General features: G+C 42.3%; 1 protein-coding gene across 1 annotated transcript; it reads left to right on the top strand.

The window, feature by feature from the left end:
* The first annotated feature begins 327 nt into the window (after positions 1–327).
* Positions 328–18073, top strand: npm1b (nucleophosmin 1b). Its single transcript, XM_086222261.1, has 11 exons — positions 328–405; positions 726–808; positions 1292–1411; positions 1895–1988; positions 3141–3232; positions 3594–3649; positions 3832–3904; positions 7701–7799; positions 12783–12878; positions 12971–13045; positions 14267–18073. The coding sequence occupies exons 1-11, from the start codon at positions 357–359 to the stop codon at positions 14318–14320; spliced, it is 891 nt and encodes a 296-aa protein (XP_086078387.1). The 5' UTR covers positions 328–356; the 3' UTR covers positions 14321–18073.
* Positions 18074–18666: the final 593 nt, after the last annotated feature.

The raw sequence follows: 18666 nt of genomic DNA, 5'->3' as shown, positions 1-18666 counted from the left end.
TATATATTTATTAAAAAATAAAATATATATATATATATATATATATATATATATATATATATATATATATATATATATATATATATATATAAATACATATAGTATAAGCTTCTCCAGTTCATTGACAGTTATTTTCCTTCTCCTTCTCCAAATTTACTTGCTTATTCGCGGTCTACATCACGACATTACCCTCTAGTGTTTATCCCGTGCAACACTCCATTTACTTCGTCCCGCCCAGTCTTCAATGCTATTGGTGCACACTTCTGTGACGTTTACACCGTCTCTGCTTCGTCATTGGCTCGGCAACGAGTCCGTCTCGACAGTGTTCGGGGGAAGTGTAAACACCCACAACAAAGATGGAGGACGACATTTCAGATTTGAGCAGACCACAAATGTATTTGTTTGGTGAGCTTGCTTACCTTATGTAAACCTGCAGCTGTTTCTGTCGCACAATCAGCTATAACGCCCGGCTAGCGCACACAATTGGGTATTTATCAATGTTAGCTCGAGGAAAGAGGCTCTGTAGCTCGCTAACCTGCCTGCCCCCACTCGCGCCAAATAGCCTCCATTGTTAGCTAGCAGTGGAAAGCAGGGGATGCTATCGCTGTTTAAAAGGATCACCCTTGTGTTAAAAAATATTCAGTGCTGTTGTTTAATCTGTGCGGACTTGATATTCATTGCTGTGTGTGTGTGTGTGTGTGTGTTTTTCCCCTCTCCTTCTTTAGGTTGCACCCTTAAATCGGACAAACGAGAGTTCAAAGTTGACGTTGACGACGATGAGACGGAGCAACAGCTGTCACTCAAAGCAGTAAGGAAGTCGCTCAGTCTGAATCCTGTGGCCCTGTTCTAATTCATACCTGTTTATACAGGAAACACAACGGATATTACATATATGACGTCAAGTGACCATACTGCCCAAACACACCTCCATACTTATGCAAGCCAAACCGTTCTGATCATCAACATAAATAATGAGGTTACAAACCGGTACAAGTTGGACCAATATTCGTGACCTGTGTGGAATGTTGGCTGGGAAATCACCAAAATAAACACTGTGAAAATACAAACTAAAACTTAAAAGTTTCACAGTCTGAACTGCTAGATTGAATTAAAAAAACAAAACACTTGTCTTCTGTAAAAGTGTCAACCAATCTGTAGTACCGTTTTATTGGTCTTATTACAATAAGATTTGAAATCATCTATCAGAGACGATATATGGGAGAGCCCCACTGAAGAGTAGTGTTAGTCTGGGTATGCCTGGACGGGGTAAATGATTCTAACGCTGTTTCAGGCGTGTCTGGGAGCCGAGGCTGAGGATAAGTTCCATATGGTGGAAGTGGAAGGCCTCACTTATGATGGGAAGACCACCAAAGTACCGCTGGTTGTCCTGAAGCCGTCTGTCCTGCCCTCGGTGAGCCAGAACCAACGCTGACACCATTTTGCAAATACATTAGTGGGTGTTCCATGAAGACCAAATTGTCGATGACACACTATATACTCATTGTGTTGTTCTAATAGTTCCACATGTTGTAGCGTAAATAAACAGTTGTATGTATCCATTTGGATGCAGTCCTTGCCGTGAGTTATCACTTCACTTCCTGAGAGCCTCCATGCAGATGCAGAAGCGTAGTGGTTTAGCACTGATTTTGGATACACTGAAAAATACGATTTTTGCATGCTTTGTCGTAGTAGTTGGAGTTTATACTAACAAAGAATACTCGCTACTAATAATGTGTGTACAAATGTATTTTAATTTTTCTTAACAGATTACATTTCTTTCTCCTTTATGCTTAGATAATGAAAATTAGGGAGAAAGAAAGATATTCTCACTGGATGAACATACATAGCTATGAAGAGAATGTAAAATATAATTTCATTGTCATTTATCGTTTAGATGAATTTAGGGGGGTTTGAGATCACGCCTCCGGTCACCTTCCGTCTTCAGTCCGGCTCTGGACCAGTGCATATCAGTGGACAACATTTTGTTAGTGAGTATGAAGGGAACAGCTGTTACACACACACACACACACACACACACACACATTACCACAGCCTGGGTGTAACAGTGTGATTACAAATTGAAATCCGGTTGGTCGTCTGTTGTGCAGCAGTCTTTACAGGCCCATAGAACTACCAAACCCTTTTTTCTGGTTCCAACTCCAGGCCCACTTCTGAAAGCACCCAGAGTGTTTGAGAGCGCGTTGGAGATGCAGCGTTGGTTCATCTGAGTCACATTAGTTGCTAATATGATAGGCAGTGTGAAACATAAAAGCTTAATAGACTTCTTATTCTGGCACTTGTTCTGGATGAGATTAAACACTTGACCACACAGGGAGAGAAGAAGACCTGCTGCTCCGGGTGTCAAGAGAATTGTGGGCGCGGAAAATTATGACAGGTCACTACAATCGTCAGGTGCTGTACCAGTGCAGCGTTTTACCCTCAGCTGAGCATTTTTCATCTCTTGAAAATGTTTTAATTCCAAGGACACAGGCTCTGAGTCTCGCTGCCATGTGAGAAATAGCTTCCAGTATGATTTTCAACATCTTTCACTGTTAATGGGTGTAACTCTGATCATGCAGTCGTATTTGAAATACCATTTTGTCCCTTGTGGCATTAACTTGAGTTCCGGCATTAGAATCTGTCCTCACATACACTTGTGATCCGACTTCACAAATTTGTTCGCAAAGAAGAAAAAAAAAGTTTGCAAATCAGATGTGTTTTTGCTGTTAACCAGCAGGAGGCAGCAAAGCTTTGTCTCTGCTGGTCTGCAGGAAATTAAAATGGTCAGAAATCAAAAATCACACAGACTAAATTGAGTTCCAGACAAACCAGTCAACACATAATGTGTGCCTCACTCGAATTACATCTGTCGGATGAGAGGAATAAAGCCATGCTCGTCCACATTTTGGCTTAAAAATCCATCCTTATGGTTTTGTCCGTTCAATCAAACAATCATAAATTATCATGGTGAAGCCGCTCAGAAGAAGCTATCCTTCCTTTCCTAGTTTAGGCTTTAACTCGTCATTGGATCCCTCAGGATGCATGTAAACAGTAAGTCTGCTCAGGTGCTACGACAGCCGGCATTCTTCAGGTGAGTGGGAATTAAACAGAACTGACCTGAGACCGGTGTTTGTTTGTAGGCGTGAAAGATTCAGAGGACGAAGAGGAGGAGAATAACACGTCGCCGGTGAAGCGTCCTGCTAGCCTGATGACGGGGAAGAAGCCTGTGATGGTAGCTACCGCAGTTCCTTCTTTGACTGACCTTTGCTCAAAGCTACAATAAATTCTGCAGCTTTTCTTTTAGATTTACTTCAATGGCCAAAAGCACTTCAGCGGTTTCCTTTAATGAACGGAATTTAATTTCTTGTATAGGATGTTTTGTGTAGCATTGCTGGATATTTGGTCGCCGCACACCTCATAAATTTAGTGAAGATTCTTGTATGACATCTCTGCAGAACGTCTGTATTAAGAATGCATGCTGTTAATTTATGATACAAACTTAATGTGAATTCTAGAAATTAGAAGAACAAGTGGAAGTCCAGTTTGATTTGTACCAAATGACTCGTTAATTAACTGAATTCACTTTTTTGCAGAAGAAACTAAAGATGGATTCTGATGAAGATGAAGACAGTGATGAGGACGATGACGAGTGTGTTTGCCTTTATTCTGAGTTTCTTTCATAGTTCCTCCAGTCACTGAGCATGGCACATTGAACATCACATAATATACACTCAAATTATATATGATGATTTTGTTCACAGGTCATTTTGTCATATTTACTGGGTTAACGTCCTTTTTTTTTTCTCTCCCCCTTTCACCGTGTTTTTGTAGCGACGATGACGATGATGAAAGCGATGACAATGATGTGATGCCTCAGAAGAATGTCAAGAAAGAATTCAAAAAAGTAAGCCCCCATTTAAATGTGACTTTCATAACATTGTAATGTCAGCACATGACAGTTTAGGCTTGAGTGTTTCTATCTCCTTGGACTGTGTCCAATCCTCTGTTGTCCACCAGGTGCCAGTGTTGCTAGACGCTTGTGCTCGGGGGTTTTTATGTGCGTCTGTGTCAGCGCAGCCAGCTCGCTGCTCCCTTTGTGTTTCTACTGCATCACTTAAACTCCCTGAGACTGTATCCTGTTGTAACATTTCATGTCGGCAGGCCCTTCCCATTCCTGCACTCACTGACCGTCCACCTTTTTGTATGAGGCAAAACATGGAACTTTTTCATCCTGTTCACTCTTGTACCCACCTGTTTTCAGAGAGTAAAACACAGGGTCTGTGTGGCGTAATGATCGGATTTCTCCTCTGTAATCTGCTTGAATTCTCACTGTCTCACCAACAAGGCGGCACTACTTCACGCCTGCACACACACACACACACGCACAAACACACACACACACTCGTGCTCAAATATATATGACATGAATGTATCTGAACATGTAAAAAAAAAGTGCATCCATATCTGCAAACATTAATACACATCTTAGCTGCACACACACGCGCACACACACACACACACACACAGTCTTGAGAAACGTCTTCCGTCATCTTTGTGTAACCCTGCATATCTTTGTCCCTCTGTCATCCCACTGTTAATATGATTGCTCCTTTTTATCGTCTCTCGTGCCATTTCAGCTGTGCACCTGGACTTCGCCTTTGAACACTTGTTTTGCGTGTTACCACAATCACTTTCAAGTGTGTGGGTGCATGTGTGTATCTGCCCCCCGCCCTTTTTTTTTTTTGTACATTGGTGTCTGTTTGTGATTTCTCTTTCCTTGAGAGAGAAAAAAACAAAACAAAACAAGCAATCCAAGTGCAAACTGTGCCAGGCAAAAGATCAAAGCAGGGCAGATGCACATACCTGCGACGTGAGTGCCGACTTTTGCCTCGGGGTCAGATGACAACTGAGCGTTTTTGTCACCTGTTGATTTATTCTGTTGTCTCCGCCAATTCTTCCACCTCAGGTGCCCACACCCCTCCCCTCCACAACCTTAATCCCTTTCTTCATACCAGTCCTCTTTACCCATCATGTTACACTTCTAAATAGCGACGCTCTGGTCCTCATAACTGTGCAGTATTTTTATTCTAGTTTTTCTTTGCAAGAGTTTGGTTATTTAATCATTCTGTGTTTAGTATGAGCCATTATGAGTCTTAAACTGCGTATTAACATTGAAAACTATCAAAAGTAAGGCTCTGGTTGTTTGCTCATATCCTTTGTCTTGCTTATGTAAGGCTAAAACACGCCGGCGTCAGGTGACGCCTCGGCACCGACAGGAAATGTTGTGCTTTAACATGAATGGGAGGAGGAGTGACACGTCTTCATAATGGCAGGATTGTGGATCGCGCAGCTTGGGAAATTACTCCATCTCAACTCCCAGTCTCTCCTCATCCATTATTTAGAGATGGCGATAGCAAGCTGACAGAAATGGCTATAATGGAAGCTGAGAGGAAGAGATGCTAACAGAGTAGCAATGGGGGAAAAAACAGCTTTGTTCAAGATTTTTTTAGGAGGTTGCATCTTTAGTCTTTGCCAGATACAGAAAACATGTACAGGAATGTTTGATTAACTTTGCTTGGTGACACTCTACATAAAACACAGACTGCTTTTTTTTTTTTTAACTGCAACATGGACCAGAGTGAGACAACACTCTTAAAAGACACTGCCATGAAAACAGCATTTTCAAACATCCTGAACCCATATAAGGTCATAATCGGAGTAAGCAACAATTAGACCAGGATCTTTGTCACATTATTGAAGTTTGTCATCGACATTTATACACCCCAATACGACTGGAGCTTTATTACACTCGGTCCAACTTCCAGTGTTTATTACAAAAGTCGGGTCCATGCACAGTTTTCTACATTATTAGCCCAAAAAATTCTCAAAATTACCGGCTGAAACATGACAAAGGTTGCAGGTTAGATTCTGATGTCAGAAATAAGACGTGATGTGGGTGGATGTTCAGTGTTTAGCTCGACTTTGATTATTGTGTTGGATTATTTTCTCAAGGTAGAACTTTGCGATGGCTGAGGGACTTGATATTGGAGTTTGTCTTGGTACTGGTACACCCTGTACGCAGTATTCCTAAGACTGGAAGCAACAGTTGCTACATATCCTTATAAAACTGCACTTCTCTTGTCGTATCAGTGTTTTTGTGTTTATACATAATTTGCACATAAAAGATGAAAAGTTCTTCACATTTTCAATGACGATTGAATTTCACTCATGAATACACAAGTATTGATGTTGGTGTGTGTCTGCGTCTGTGCGGTGCAACCGAGGGCCGGAGGCGTCGTGTTGTTTTGGGTTATGTGTCAGTCAAGAACGCCTTGAGGGACTTTCTTCAAATTTCCACTCGGACTGAAGGATGAACTGAAAAGATTTCGGTGGTCAAAGCCCTCGCATCCATCCCACTCCTATGAACCTGATATCTCAGGAATGCCTGGAGGATATTTCGGTAGAATCTGCTGTGTATAATTATTTGTTTTACGACAGGTGCTGATGATGTTATAATATACTATGTTGGGACAAAATTAAGTTCTTGAAAAGTCTGATTCATCAGCTATGATGCAAAACACTGTTAAAAAGGTTATTGATTATTTAGGCACATTGTAATTTCAGTAAGGTAGAGTTAGAAAAACAGAACAAAACCTCCTGCACACTTCTCCCCTCCCTGGTCTCTGTTCTCAGATCGTATGATCTTGCTGAGATCAACACAATAACGACACTCGTTAATCTCACAATACAAAATGAGCTGGCTAATAAAGCTGTCACTTTTGAATCTTTTGGAGGTATTGCTCTAGGAAATGTGTAATTGCCTTGTAGTAGTTATGTCAACACAGGCAATTACACTTGAAACCCATTCCAGAGTTGCAGGGAAAGAGTTGATGCTCTGGAAATGCAGGTCGTGACTGTTACAAGGTAATTACACAGGTGATTTAGAGCTATGGAGCCCCGATGGGAAGACCTCCCTTATGGATTTAACAGTGAAGGATTATTGGACTGCTAAACCTCTTCATAATGAGAAATTATAATCTGTGTCTTGTGTGTCCTCCATAAATGTATATACCAGTGTTACTCAGACATCCTTTCAGATTTGGCCGCATATCATCCCCCAATTCTGGCTTTAGTTAGTAGTCCTGCAGGGATAAAATTTTATGGTGACATATTCATAGTCCAACTTGTAATTATATTTTAACCATACAGCATTTGAATGCCTCGTGGCGACACCACAGTTGGAAGCATGTCTGCATATGTTCTTCAAAGCTTTAAATGACAGTTTTCAAACAACATAAATCACCCATTTGTAGGCAAATATGCGTAAAAGCTGAGGATGACGATCCAAATTAAACCTGAACAGATCAAGTGTAGGACAGTTGTGTTGTACTAGCAGTGTCATCTGATGCACCTTCGAAAGGAAATTGAGTCTTTGATTTTTTTTTTTTATTGTTGTTGTGTTTTTTTAATGTTTTCTCATCAGTCAAGCAAAACAACCGAGTAATTACAGCCAACAAGGAAGTGGTGTTTTTGGTGGCACCTGTCTTTCTCTCAGAGGTTGACTCTAAAATCTGTTTTAGCTTTCTGTTTGCAGCTTTATGTGTGTCTGTGCTGCTTACTTAAAGAAGTAGTTTTTAAGGTCTACGCATTTTCTAGGGAACGTAAGGCTGAATGTGTTGACTGTTGTGCTGCTTCCTCAGAGCCAAGAGTCTTCAGCCAAGAAACCCAACAAAACTCCAGTGAAACAAAACGGCCCTGCAGGAAAACCATCGGGATCAGCAGTCAAACAACAGATGAAGGTGGGAGAAACTGTTTCTGATGCCTGTTTTTTTTTTTTTTTGTATGAGTCCCCCCCCCCCCCGTTCAATTTCTTCCTCAAAACCATCTCTAAGTGTGTTGGGCGGTTCACGTCGCGTAGAAGAAAAACAACAAGCAATCTCAGAACCTCTGCGGTGAGAGAGCAAATAAACACAGAAAAAGCAAAGCACCTGCCAGTGTCCTGGTGAAGTATTTCAGATATTGTGAGATTTGCTCTTCGCAGGGTTAAAAACTGGTGAAAAAACAAATTTAAACCTCTCCTTAAAGCAAAATGCAATATACAGTGTTTTGCTCATTACCAAACATATAAACCCCATAAAAACACTTTGATCTTGTGTGTAAAATTACAACTGTAGCCACAGGGTGTCTGTGACCAACAGGGATTTATTAACATTTAAATAAATGGAGCCTGAGAAAACATGTAGAGCCTTGCCATTCTTCAGCTTAGGAATGTGATAAATGCACATTGCAATTAGCTCAACCTGATAGTAAATTTCTTGGATGGAATGTCTTGGGAAGCTGCCTCTCAAAGCCCAAATCTTGAACTCTGCCTTTCTTTAAGTAAACACACCTGACCTTTAAAAGGGTTTCCTCTGGGGCGAGGTTTAAACCTGTGACCCCTTGGCCTCACCTCACCGTCTTGAGTTGCAGCCACCTTTGATGCCCCCCCCCCCCGCCCCCGCCCCCCCCCCCCCCGCAACCACCAAGAAAATCAGGAAATGCAAATTGGCAAGCTTGCTTTTCTCTTTCTTACACATTTCATGTCCATCTGATAAAATGATTTTGTCAGAATCTCAGTTTAGATAAGCAATTACATTTTGACATGTTTGATAAAACATGGCTTCATCTAAAGATGAACCACCTCACTCACCCAGCACACCTAAGAAAAGTGTCCAGTTTTTGTCTGACCCCTTGAAATGCTTGGGGGGGGGGGGGGGCGTTGTAGCTGATGGGCCTCTGAAACCATCCTGCAAGTTTAACTCTCTGGCCCACGGAGCTTCGTCTGCCCCATCCCCTCTCCTCTCCACTTCTACACAACAACTGTTCCCTCTCGACAACCTCTTCACACCCCTCACTTCCTGGACACACCTTCTCCCAATTGCTCTCATTACCAGTGTTTGATGTCTGGTGCAGCTTGCGCTTCCAGATGCCCCCAAGGAGTGAGGAAGCGGGCGTGGATGTCTGTTTTTTCTTTCCTAAATGCAGGTGACTGGTCATTAGATTGGCTTGTCAGATCTGTTGCCAGTACTGCAGTTCTCACCTCTCGCAGCCCAGCGTGGAGCTGCACCTTCTTGCGTAACAGTCTTGACATGAGGACCAGTTAACTCGACTTGTGCTGATCTGAAGTAAATTTATCTTGCAGCTGGTGTCTTTTGATTGATGAGTTTTGGGAAGTTAATGCCTTAGAGCAGACGTCAGAGTCGTAAACTTGTTAACCACCTCACTCAGGCTTATCCCAAAAGGGTGTGAGTCATTGTTTAAGCGACTGATTGACATGTGTTACAGCAGGTGCCTATCTGGATAGCATTAAGTGTAAGGATATTTACCTCTGGGTATGACTCCCCAGATTGTGTTGTGCATGAAAAGTGTCCAAAGGACTACCCCTATAGTTACATACGTTACCTTATGTCGTGGCCCAGACACTGATCACCAAGTCTCTCTTTCCAGTAAGAGGACATCCCTGGGCAGACCCGATGAGCAAAGGTGTCGCAAACCATGTGTTTGCACACGATTGAAGACGAGAGATTGCATGAAATGATAGTGTGCTTGTGATTAAGTTCCATGTCTCGTGGCATCTGTAATCAGTGCCTGGCCCAGATGAAAAAGCTTGGCGTTTTGTGTTTATCAGCTGTTTCAGGTCCACAGCTGTCCTTTGGAAGTCAAGAGCTGCCTGTAAATAATAAATACATAGTGGATTTGTCTGGCCAGGAGCCAGCAGCATATGTGCTCTTTTTTTGTAGTGGGTTATGTGTGCGCCAAGGTTTTCTTCATTTTATACCTTTTGATGTGTGCTATAAAATACAGGTCTCTTGGGGACAAGGACAGATGATTGCATTTTTCAAACTAGACAGATCTTTTATACTCTGAAGCTGATTCCACGTGTTTTTAACCATTTCTCAGGTCTTAGCCTGGATTTACAAATGACTGACCGTGCACGGTTTTTGGTGCAATCAAGTTATAACCCGTGACATTTGTTAATTGCTGTTAAGAAAAGAACCTTCCCATCGGGGTAAGGACAACTGCATCTGATACTGAATCACTCTTGAAGGCGCGCTGGGCAGTTCTAATTAGATGCAGTTTATTTAAAGTTCAGTGAATGTCTCCTCGTAATCGGCTGGGTGCTTCTTACGTGTGTGTGCTGAACACCAATGTCACTGCTCGGTTTGCTCTGCACATTTACACACCACTAACGAACAGAGCGCTGGATTTGAACCAAGAAGCCTCAGTGTTGCGCTTCAAAAGAAGGAGTGCTCTTGCTCGGATGGATCACTATCAATTAAACAGGTGGAAAACCGGAAATTAAAGCCAGCCCGGTGTAGAGAAGCAATATCGTGATGCCGGATGGAGCGACACAGTATAAACACTTTTATCTGCCATTCCTCGCTTTCCTTTGCTGAGTAATGTAGAGCTGTTTTGGTCTTTAAGCCTAGATACTTCACACTGGAAATCAGGAGAGCATTTGAGAACATAACCATCTTCCTGGCTCTCGCCTGCACGGTGCTGAGGAGAGACGCCGCTGCTCTCCTTGGTTGTCAGCATCCTCCTCTCCTGATGCAACTTATCAGTTATTAAGGTGTTTTTCACTCTGATGGTGGAGGGAGAAACTGAGCTCTCAGTAAACAGCAAAAACCGACTACTGACTTGTTGGCTATCAAACAAGCAGACAAGAGTAACATTACTACTGACATCAAACGCTCTTGATAAACTTAATACTAGTGAGTTTACCTCATTGAGTTGGGTTTTATTTTCTGTTGCAGCTGCGGCTGTCGTGAGGTCAGAGGCTGGTGGTTCAGGGTCTGGCTCTGCTTTGTGTTGTCTTGATGTAACGTTATAAAAATGCAGTATCTCACCATAGGACGCCATTCCCATTGTGTATCACTGACAGTCAGTACCGGCAGTGACGATTGTGCGTGTGTGTGTGTGTGTGTGTGTGTGTGTGTGTGTGTGTGTGTGTGTGTGTGTGTGTGTGTGTGTGTGTCATCAAGAAAATTTAATAACAACTGTGTGTGTAACACAAACCATGCAGTCGGTTTTCACTGTGAAAAGTCACTGTTAAAGACTTTGTGTCAGAGTGTGTTCCTAAAAGTCGAGGAGTTTCAGTTTGCTAAACAACAAGGGTGTTAAGGTTCAGTCACCTGCAATCCCCAGACTGATGATGGAATAGCCTGTTAATCTCATCAGGGGGCATTAATGGCAATAAATTTTGGCCTTTGAGGGCATTTTGTGAGTTATTGGAGACTATGTAATGTATGTGTAGCTCCCCACGTTGTGATGGTGAAGTGTCCCTCTTTGGTTGGTCGGAGCAGCTGCTGAGTAGTTAAACCTCACACTCAACGCAAGAAAACGTTGAGCATGGCAAGAGTGCTTGAAACCAAATAGTCGGCCGTCAAAAGAATTTCCTAACTCCCAGAACTTTTCAGGAAAAGGCTCTCAAACTTGATTGCGACAAAAAACAACAACAACGACAAAATAAAGCATTTCTGTGTTTATTTTGAATACAGTATCGCCGCTCTGGAAGTCATTTTGTGGGTAACTGATCCGGGATGTATCTGAAAAATTCCATCGTAACAGCAAGCAATAAAGGAAGTGATCACTCAAGCTCATCACTGCTGAATGGAGCCCAACAATCTTTAAATTACATGTAAATTCTGGAGGGAAAAAAAAAAAGAGAGAGCTTGTAGAGTGGCTACAGCTGGGCTACAGATCCAGTGTGTCATTGTATAGCGTTAAAGATGCAGAAACATCAGCTATCAAAGAGAGAGAGAGAGCGCCCATAAAAAACAATCACTGGCCTGGATTTTTCTTGCTGTGTATGTTTCTCTATGCTTCTTTCAAACACGTCTCTGGCTTTCAATGAAACCCTGCAATTTCTTTGGATTCCACACTGCCTTTGCATGTAGGGACAAGCTCTGTGGTTTGTGTAACATCCACTCACCGCGTTATGGCGCGCGTGTGCGTGCGTGCGTGCGTGCGTGTGTGTGTGTGTTGTTCACACTCAGACACCTCCTAATTGAGGACCTGTGGGGCCCCTGCTGCCCAGGTCTGGACACACCTGTTGGCCTGCGAGCTCGTGCTGCCGTCCTCTTACGCATAAAGCACCTGACGATGATTTATTATTGACAGTTTCATGTTGAACAGACACCGCGGCCTCTTTTCTCAAAGTCGTTCATTTGATCTCCATATTGATAAGTAAATGTCAGGAACTCAGCTGCTCTTTGCTCCTGTAGCTCTGCGGTTAGTGTTCGCCATCAATGGAAAAACCCATTTGACAAACAATGTCAATTGCTCATTGGAGAGTCAGGGCTTGCCCTCTCCTGCTGGCAAACAATAAAATGATAATTTGTACCTGATGTATTTGTAAAAAAAAAAAAAAAAAGACGTTGTAATTAGAGTAGAATTTGTTGTCCTATCTTATTCTTTTATCTCCTTCCAGCTGGTTACTCACGCCAAGTCTGTAAACACAGACCCAGACTAAATGGGTCACGAAGCTCAGACTGGCCTGTCGCTCACCGCAAATTTAATGTTCGAGAAATATTGTATTTGTTGGGTTGCCACACCACAATCTTGATGAATTAAAGTCCACATTAAGCCAGAGAATACAAGTTTATTGTAACAGTTGAACTTGAATTGAAGAAGAAATATTGAGACATAATTTGCTATCTTATTTTATCAACAGCTCTGTAAATCTTTCTCTATTTGACGTACCAATCAGTGTTTCTTATCTGGCTAATATATTTTTCCAGACACCTGCTCCAGGAAGAGACAAACCCCAGGCCGGGCCATCTAAATCTCTGTCTTTGGCTGAGATAAAGAGCAAGTTGTCAACGGCAGCCAAAGAGGTACGGCTGTCATCCTGCTGTGCAAATTATCACTCTTAATTGACTGTGTGATGGATAATACAGCTGATGATTTAATGTCCTCTCGAAACCAGGGAAGAACATTACCCAAGACAGAGCAGAAGTTTGAGAATTTTGTCAGCAATTCCTTCAAAATCTCAGACAAAAAGGTAAGTTGTTAGTGGTATTCTCTCTTCCTCCCTTCCCCTCTCTCTCTCTATCTATGTCTTTATCTCGCTACACACACATATATGTATATGTGTGTACATGGTTTAGAACCCTGCAGCGTCTTAGCTCTCACACATTATCTCTTTTGTTTGTTTTGTTTTTGTTTTTTTTCTCGCTGCTGTGCTCTCTTATTTCATCTCGCTCAGCCGAGGGAGTTGTTTACTGCCTGGCTTGCAGGGATATGTCATCATGAGCATGTTTACTTCAGGCCTTATTTTAGCTTCAAGAGCTCTTTTCCATGATAAATACACAGGAATGCATTATTGTTCCTCATACAGTCCACATACTTCACACCATCCAGTATGCCTCAAACCTCTCGCCAGAATAGTGTGCTGCCTTTGAATTATATTCATTTTGTGTCAGCGGGCTCTTTTGGAGATGGAATGGGAGTACACCTGCCAAGGCAAACTCTTTCCCAGTGATTTACTGGAGTGTGTGTCTTTTGTAGCCTTAATGAAGGGACCAGTGGTATGTTGATGGTACCAGTCTACGTTCACATTCAAGGCCTTTGACCATCCCATGAGAGGGTTTTTCTAAATGCAGAACCTAAATCTTTGCCTGTCATTTTTAGAAGCAAAACAAGAGTCCGTGCACGTCGTCCTGCAGCGCGTGAGTTCATCTTCCAGGAGGCCTTAAATTATTACCGTTACCTGAATTACTCGACAGAGCGTCAGATAGAAATGCTCTGTGTGTGTGTGTGTGTGAGTATGCATCTGTTAGCCTTTAAACGGGCTACACGAGCGTTCGTTTGTAACTGCTGTTAAATGTTAACTCTACAGTTATGAGAGCAGGTGAAAGCTCTTCAGAGTGGAGCGAGGGCTTGGTGGACAAGAAAACGAATGGGGGTGGAGTTGAGTTGGAGAGAGCTTGTTGATCCCAGTGTGTAGAAACATCTGTGGAAATGCTTTGGTTTCATCAGCCAAGGCTGAGATTCGTCAGACCTGAAGCACCTAGTCATATTCTCTGGTATGTACTACTGCCCCCACCCAACCCCTCGTCTTCCCCCAAAAGCCCCATCTAAACTCAGCGTTCCTGCAGGCAAGACGCACAAAACCATGTTGTAGTAAAAGTGAGTCATGTGTCTCATGCTATGTAGCACTTCATTTGGATGATTTATAATTTCTCTCTCGTTCTGTGTTGACCCCTCCCCCTCTCGTCCTCAGGTGGTCAAGGACCTCTGGAGTTTTGTACAAACACTGAAGATTGAGAAGAAGTAACAAATATTGTTCTTCGGATCGTTTGTATGTTCTGTATCCTGCAAGGGTTTTTAAAGGCACAGTCAGCGAGATTTCCTACTCAGCCTTATTGTGTCAGCGTCACTGACTATGACTTGGAATGATCTGCAAGGGCTTTTTCACACCTACACCACCTCCAGCCAGTGAGTTTTAGGAGCGTTTCCCCCTCGGTTCAGTTTGTCTTCATGGAGAGAAAATGCCAAGAAAACGGAAATGCATCTTTATGAACCGCGTGAGAATATCCACTCAGTTTATTGTCAGATTTGTCTGTGGCAGGAGCAGGACAAAGGTGGACATTTCCACGTTTGGAAAAAGCCATAAATCATTTACTTTGTTTCTGCTTTCATTCACGACAGATCTGCATGAATGTGGCCCAGTTTTGCTCATCAGGTCGATACTGGCATATTAAATCACCAATATCTGCAACCCTAAACATCACCAAGCACATCTGGTAACAGGAACTGCTGGGCTCAAAGTTCACCTGCTTGTTGGGTCGACTGGAGTTCGGCTCTGTCAGCCCCAAGTGCGATTGCTGCTCTCGACGCCTGGCCACGAGCTGCACCAAGGGGGAAAGCCCAACACGGTTTAGTTCACCTGGACGAAACCAGGCAGGTGTGAATACGCCCTTAGATGTGAAGCGCATCATGGAGCTGGTTCATCTCTCAGTCACAAACTCGCTGGTTCAGGTTTAGCAGATATCCCATCACGTGCCAATCTTTCCATCTATAGGAAAGTAAAGTGGTCGCACAACCAGCAGACCCGCTGACCTGACGCCTCCTTCTTGAACCAAACAGCTGCAGGTAACCAATGCTTTGCTCATGTGAATGATTTAGTTTTTAACAAGATTTTCAGTCAATTCTCATCGTTTAAGTTTGTCTTAAGGTCCTGTCTGTTTTTGCACAAAACAGAGTGCGATACATTTTTTGAATATATATCGATATAGATACAGATACACACCACAAGGAGTTTCCAAAGTTTAGATACTGCTCATGCGGGCACTGAGAAGTGAAGTATGAATCCCTGAACTGTGTGTGTGTGATATTTGAAGCACCTGCTGCTGGAACATGTGAGGTCACAGGGGCGACTCCTCTCCTTCCCTGTAGATGTGAGATTGGCGTGACTTCATTTCGCTGTCTTTTGACCACGCTGCTTTCAAAAGTGAAGGCTTAAACCGCCCAACACCCTTCAACCCGATGAAAACTGAGGTTGAGCTTAATTTCAGGTGCTTCGCGTCTGTGACACTGTGTGTCCTTGTGAAAGTCAATAATGCAATAGGAGATATTGCAGAATGTGCCTTTAAATATCTCTACTGTAAACTGAGATAAGTCCCTTTATGTGTGTGAATTTCAGTCGTGTAAAGAGGAATGGCGGCGCTCACGGGGGGAAGCTCTCAGTCATCGGACCATAACAGCATATTTTTCCTATTGAAACGTAGGTTCTGTCCGGCTTTCCGAAGCATTTTAGCTTGCAAAACACGCTTAAACATCGGCTGTCATAATTGGTTTGTACATGTAATTATCCCACACGAGGTGGTCGTACCAACTCCTGCAACTGCAACAAGACCAAAGGTTCCTTTTTTTGTTGTTGTTGTTTTGTTTTCTACAATAATAAGCGGTTGTAATCATTAAAATAGCTCAAAGAAAACAAATTCAAGTGAAATCACCCGCTAGTCTGGTAATGGTGCATATCTTCAAACCACTTTTCTTACCAGAAGTCACACCAGGAACGCACGCCTTTGCTTTTTATTATGTTGTCAATTAGGGATGCACAGTTTTATCCGCCGTCCGCGAAAAAGAAGGTAAAGTTCAAGGTTCTTTCATCGTGCTTTTCTTTTTAGATTTTTTTTTATTGTTGTTGTTTGTTTGTTTTTTTTGTATGAGGTTTTGTTGTTTCCGTGGCACACAAAGGGGGAATTTTTAAAACGACTGTCGTCCAAATTGCCATCAGAATCTGTGCATCTCCTCTTTTAACGCACTGTCTACGTCATTCTTGGGTCATCCAAACTTTCGAATAATGGAATCCCTCTGATCAGGAGGCCTTCGTACGAAGTGTGAATTCACATCAAGACTGTTTATATCTGCCATAACTCCGGGGCGCAGCCATCACAGTGATTATAACCATAATTTGTCTTGCTCTATAAAACCAGCGCAGATGTTATTTTTGTCTTGAAAGTGACATACATTATACGCAAATAATTAAAAGCAGGGAGGAAAGATAAACGAACTCCAGCGGTACATTTACAAGTTGGCACCGTCTCCAGTGTATGTCGCTGTGCTCTGCTGAACTAAAACACAAATACAAGCCTATCATTAACATGGATAATCTTGGGGTTTTTTTTGTTGGGTCTTTTTTCTTGTTTTTTTTAACAACATAATCATAAGGTATAGATCAGAAAATTACATTAGTGCAGCGTGACGTCACCTTTACAGAAACCCCATAAAGTACTCAACCCCGTAATTGTTTTTGCACTCTCGTGTATCTGAGGACAATAAGCATGCACTCGCGCTGCGCTCGTGTTTATGGCCCCGTGTAATGTCTTTTATAAGCCAAATGTTGGCAGTTGGATGCCATCTTTCACCTTTCAGATTGCTTCATTCCGCTGTCCTGTCGTCTGTTGAAGGACGTTTGCAGTTACTGCTTCTAGACTAATTTGGAATTATTCCAGTCCCCCCTGTGAATTTGCCCGATTCTAGATGCTCGCTTCATCTGAGCGAGTTAACACTTGGAGGATTATTTCTGTCTCACGAGTGAATGGCAGATTTAATGGCTTTTTGTCAAATGTGATGGTTTCGTTTCCTCTGTAAATAGTTTTTCTTGCTGATATATCGACCATCATGGCAGCTCAACGGTGTTTTCACGTCTGTTCCTGCTTGTCGCTGGTTTTGAAGCTCAGATGAGTTGATACATTGTTTTTGTTTGTTTTTCTTTCATTGTTTTTGATGTTTCGGGCCAGAACAAACGATTCTCTCCATGGTGGATTCATCTGCAGGCTGCTCTCACAATCATTTGTTTGGTCTATGAAATGTTGAGAAATTATGAAAAAGAGCTCACCCCCCCCCCCCCAAAAAAACCCTGAATTGTCTGTCATAAATGTATTTAAAAAAACAAGAGAGAAAATCCTTTATTTTACTGTCTGGAACCAGCAAAAGTTTGACATTTTTGCTTAAAAAAAGACTTGACGATTCATCACTTATCAAACTACTTGCTGATTGATTTTCTTGCAGTTGATTAACGATTAGTCGTTGGAGCTCTGCTGATGTAGAAGTATTCAAAGCACTCTCTTTTTTTGTCGTTGCTAGGTTTTAGTTTAGCCCGGTAGATCATTGTCATTGTTCCGATTAAAGGTGCGTGACTTTTTTATTGTTGTTGTTGTTGTTGCTGATAACGTGCTTCACGTTCAGCTTTTGCTTCATAACTTCAGCATTACGCGATTGCATCTAACAACTACAGTTAAATGGGCGCCGTGATCCTAAAAGTCGGCGGTTGTATTTTATGGATCCAACCTGAAATACCCCGAAACCCCTGCGCCCGCTGGGGGGGTGTCTTCATTGCGAGCGCAGGTGCCGACTCAACTTGTTCGTATTTTATTGGTCACTTCATGCATGGCTGCTGATGATGGATATCAATGGGTTGTTAAGATGAACAAAGTCATCTTGCTTTCTTTCTTTCTTTCTTTCTTTCTTTTTTTTTTTTTAAACCTGTAACATTTACCTGAATAAAACTGGTTTTAAGTGACACATTTGGACTTTTTTTTTTTTTTTTTAACTGTCAACCAGAGAGAAGCGTTTCTTGTACCGGGGCAAGTCAACGTGTATTTCTCGTTAAGAGGTCTGAAGTATTTTCTGAAGATTCGTGTTGCATCGGACCACATTAGTCAGTTTTTGTTTGTCCGTCATGTGTAAATGGACGCAAGGTCATGGAGGTTTCTTTGTGTGCAAAAGAGAGAAGCTCTGCTGATAATAATATGATAATAAAACTAAAACGGAAGGATTAAGACCCAGAGGCCGACGGGTTTGAAGGACTTTTGCTCTGAGAAATCAGGCTCTTCAATCTTCAAGCCCACCCTGAGGACCCCGGACTTGGATTATTTATGCCATTTTTTTTCCCCCCCTTGCATCACGATCCTTCCAGTTTATTATTAGTAATCAAAATGTGTGTGAATCCTGAAATTTGGAATGGCTGGAGGTCAGTATTTGCCCTAAAACGAAGGGATTCTACGTGGATGTGTGTCCTGCTCTGTTGACCTGTATTTTATTTACTCTCCATGAATGTTGGCATTGATGCTTCAATGCCCCCAATTGTCCTCATTAATTAACATATTCCTCCTG

Source organism: Aulostomus chinensis, chromosome 13, assembly GCF_037954235.1.
Source record: "Aulostomus chinensis isolate RoL2024-O1b breed Wild chromosome 13, RoL_Achi_v1.0, whole genome shotgun sequence".
Taxonomy (NCBI): domain Eukaryota; kingdom Metazoa; phylum Chordata; class Actinopteri; order Syngnathiformes; family Aulostomidae; genus Aulostomus; species Aulostomus chinensis.
Note: the sequence above shows the minus strand (reverse complement) of the source record. Positions and strands in the feature narration are given on the sequence as shown.

What these genes read in the sequence shown, in the direction of transcription:
- npm1b (XM_086222261.1), top strand. Translation starts at nt 357, where the DNA reads ATGGAGGACGACATTTCAGATTTGAGCAGACCACAAATGTATTTGTTT. An exon ending in ACCACAAATGTATTTGTTTG is followed by an intron (nt 406 to 725) that starts GTGAGCTTGCTT and finishes CTCCTTCTTTAG; the next exon opens with GTTGCACCCTTAAATCGGAC. An exon ending in CAGTGGACAACATTTTGTTA is followed by an intron (nt 1,989 to 3,140) that starts GTGAGTATGAAG and finishes GTTTGTTTGTAG; the next exon opens with GCGTGAAAGATTCAGAGGAC.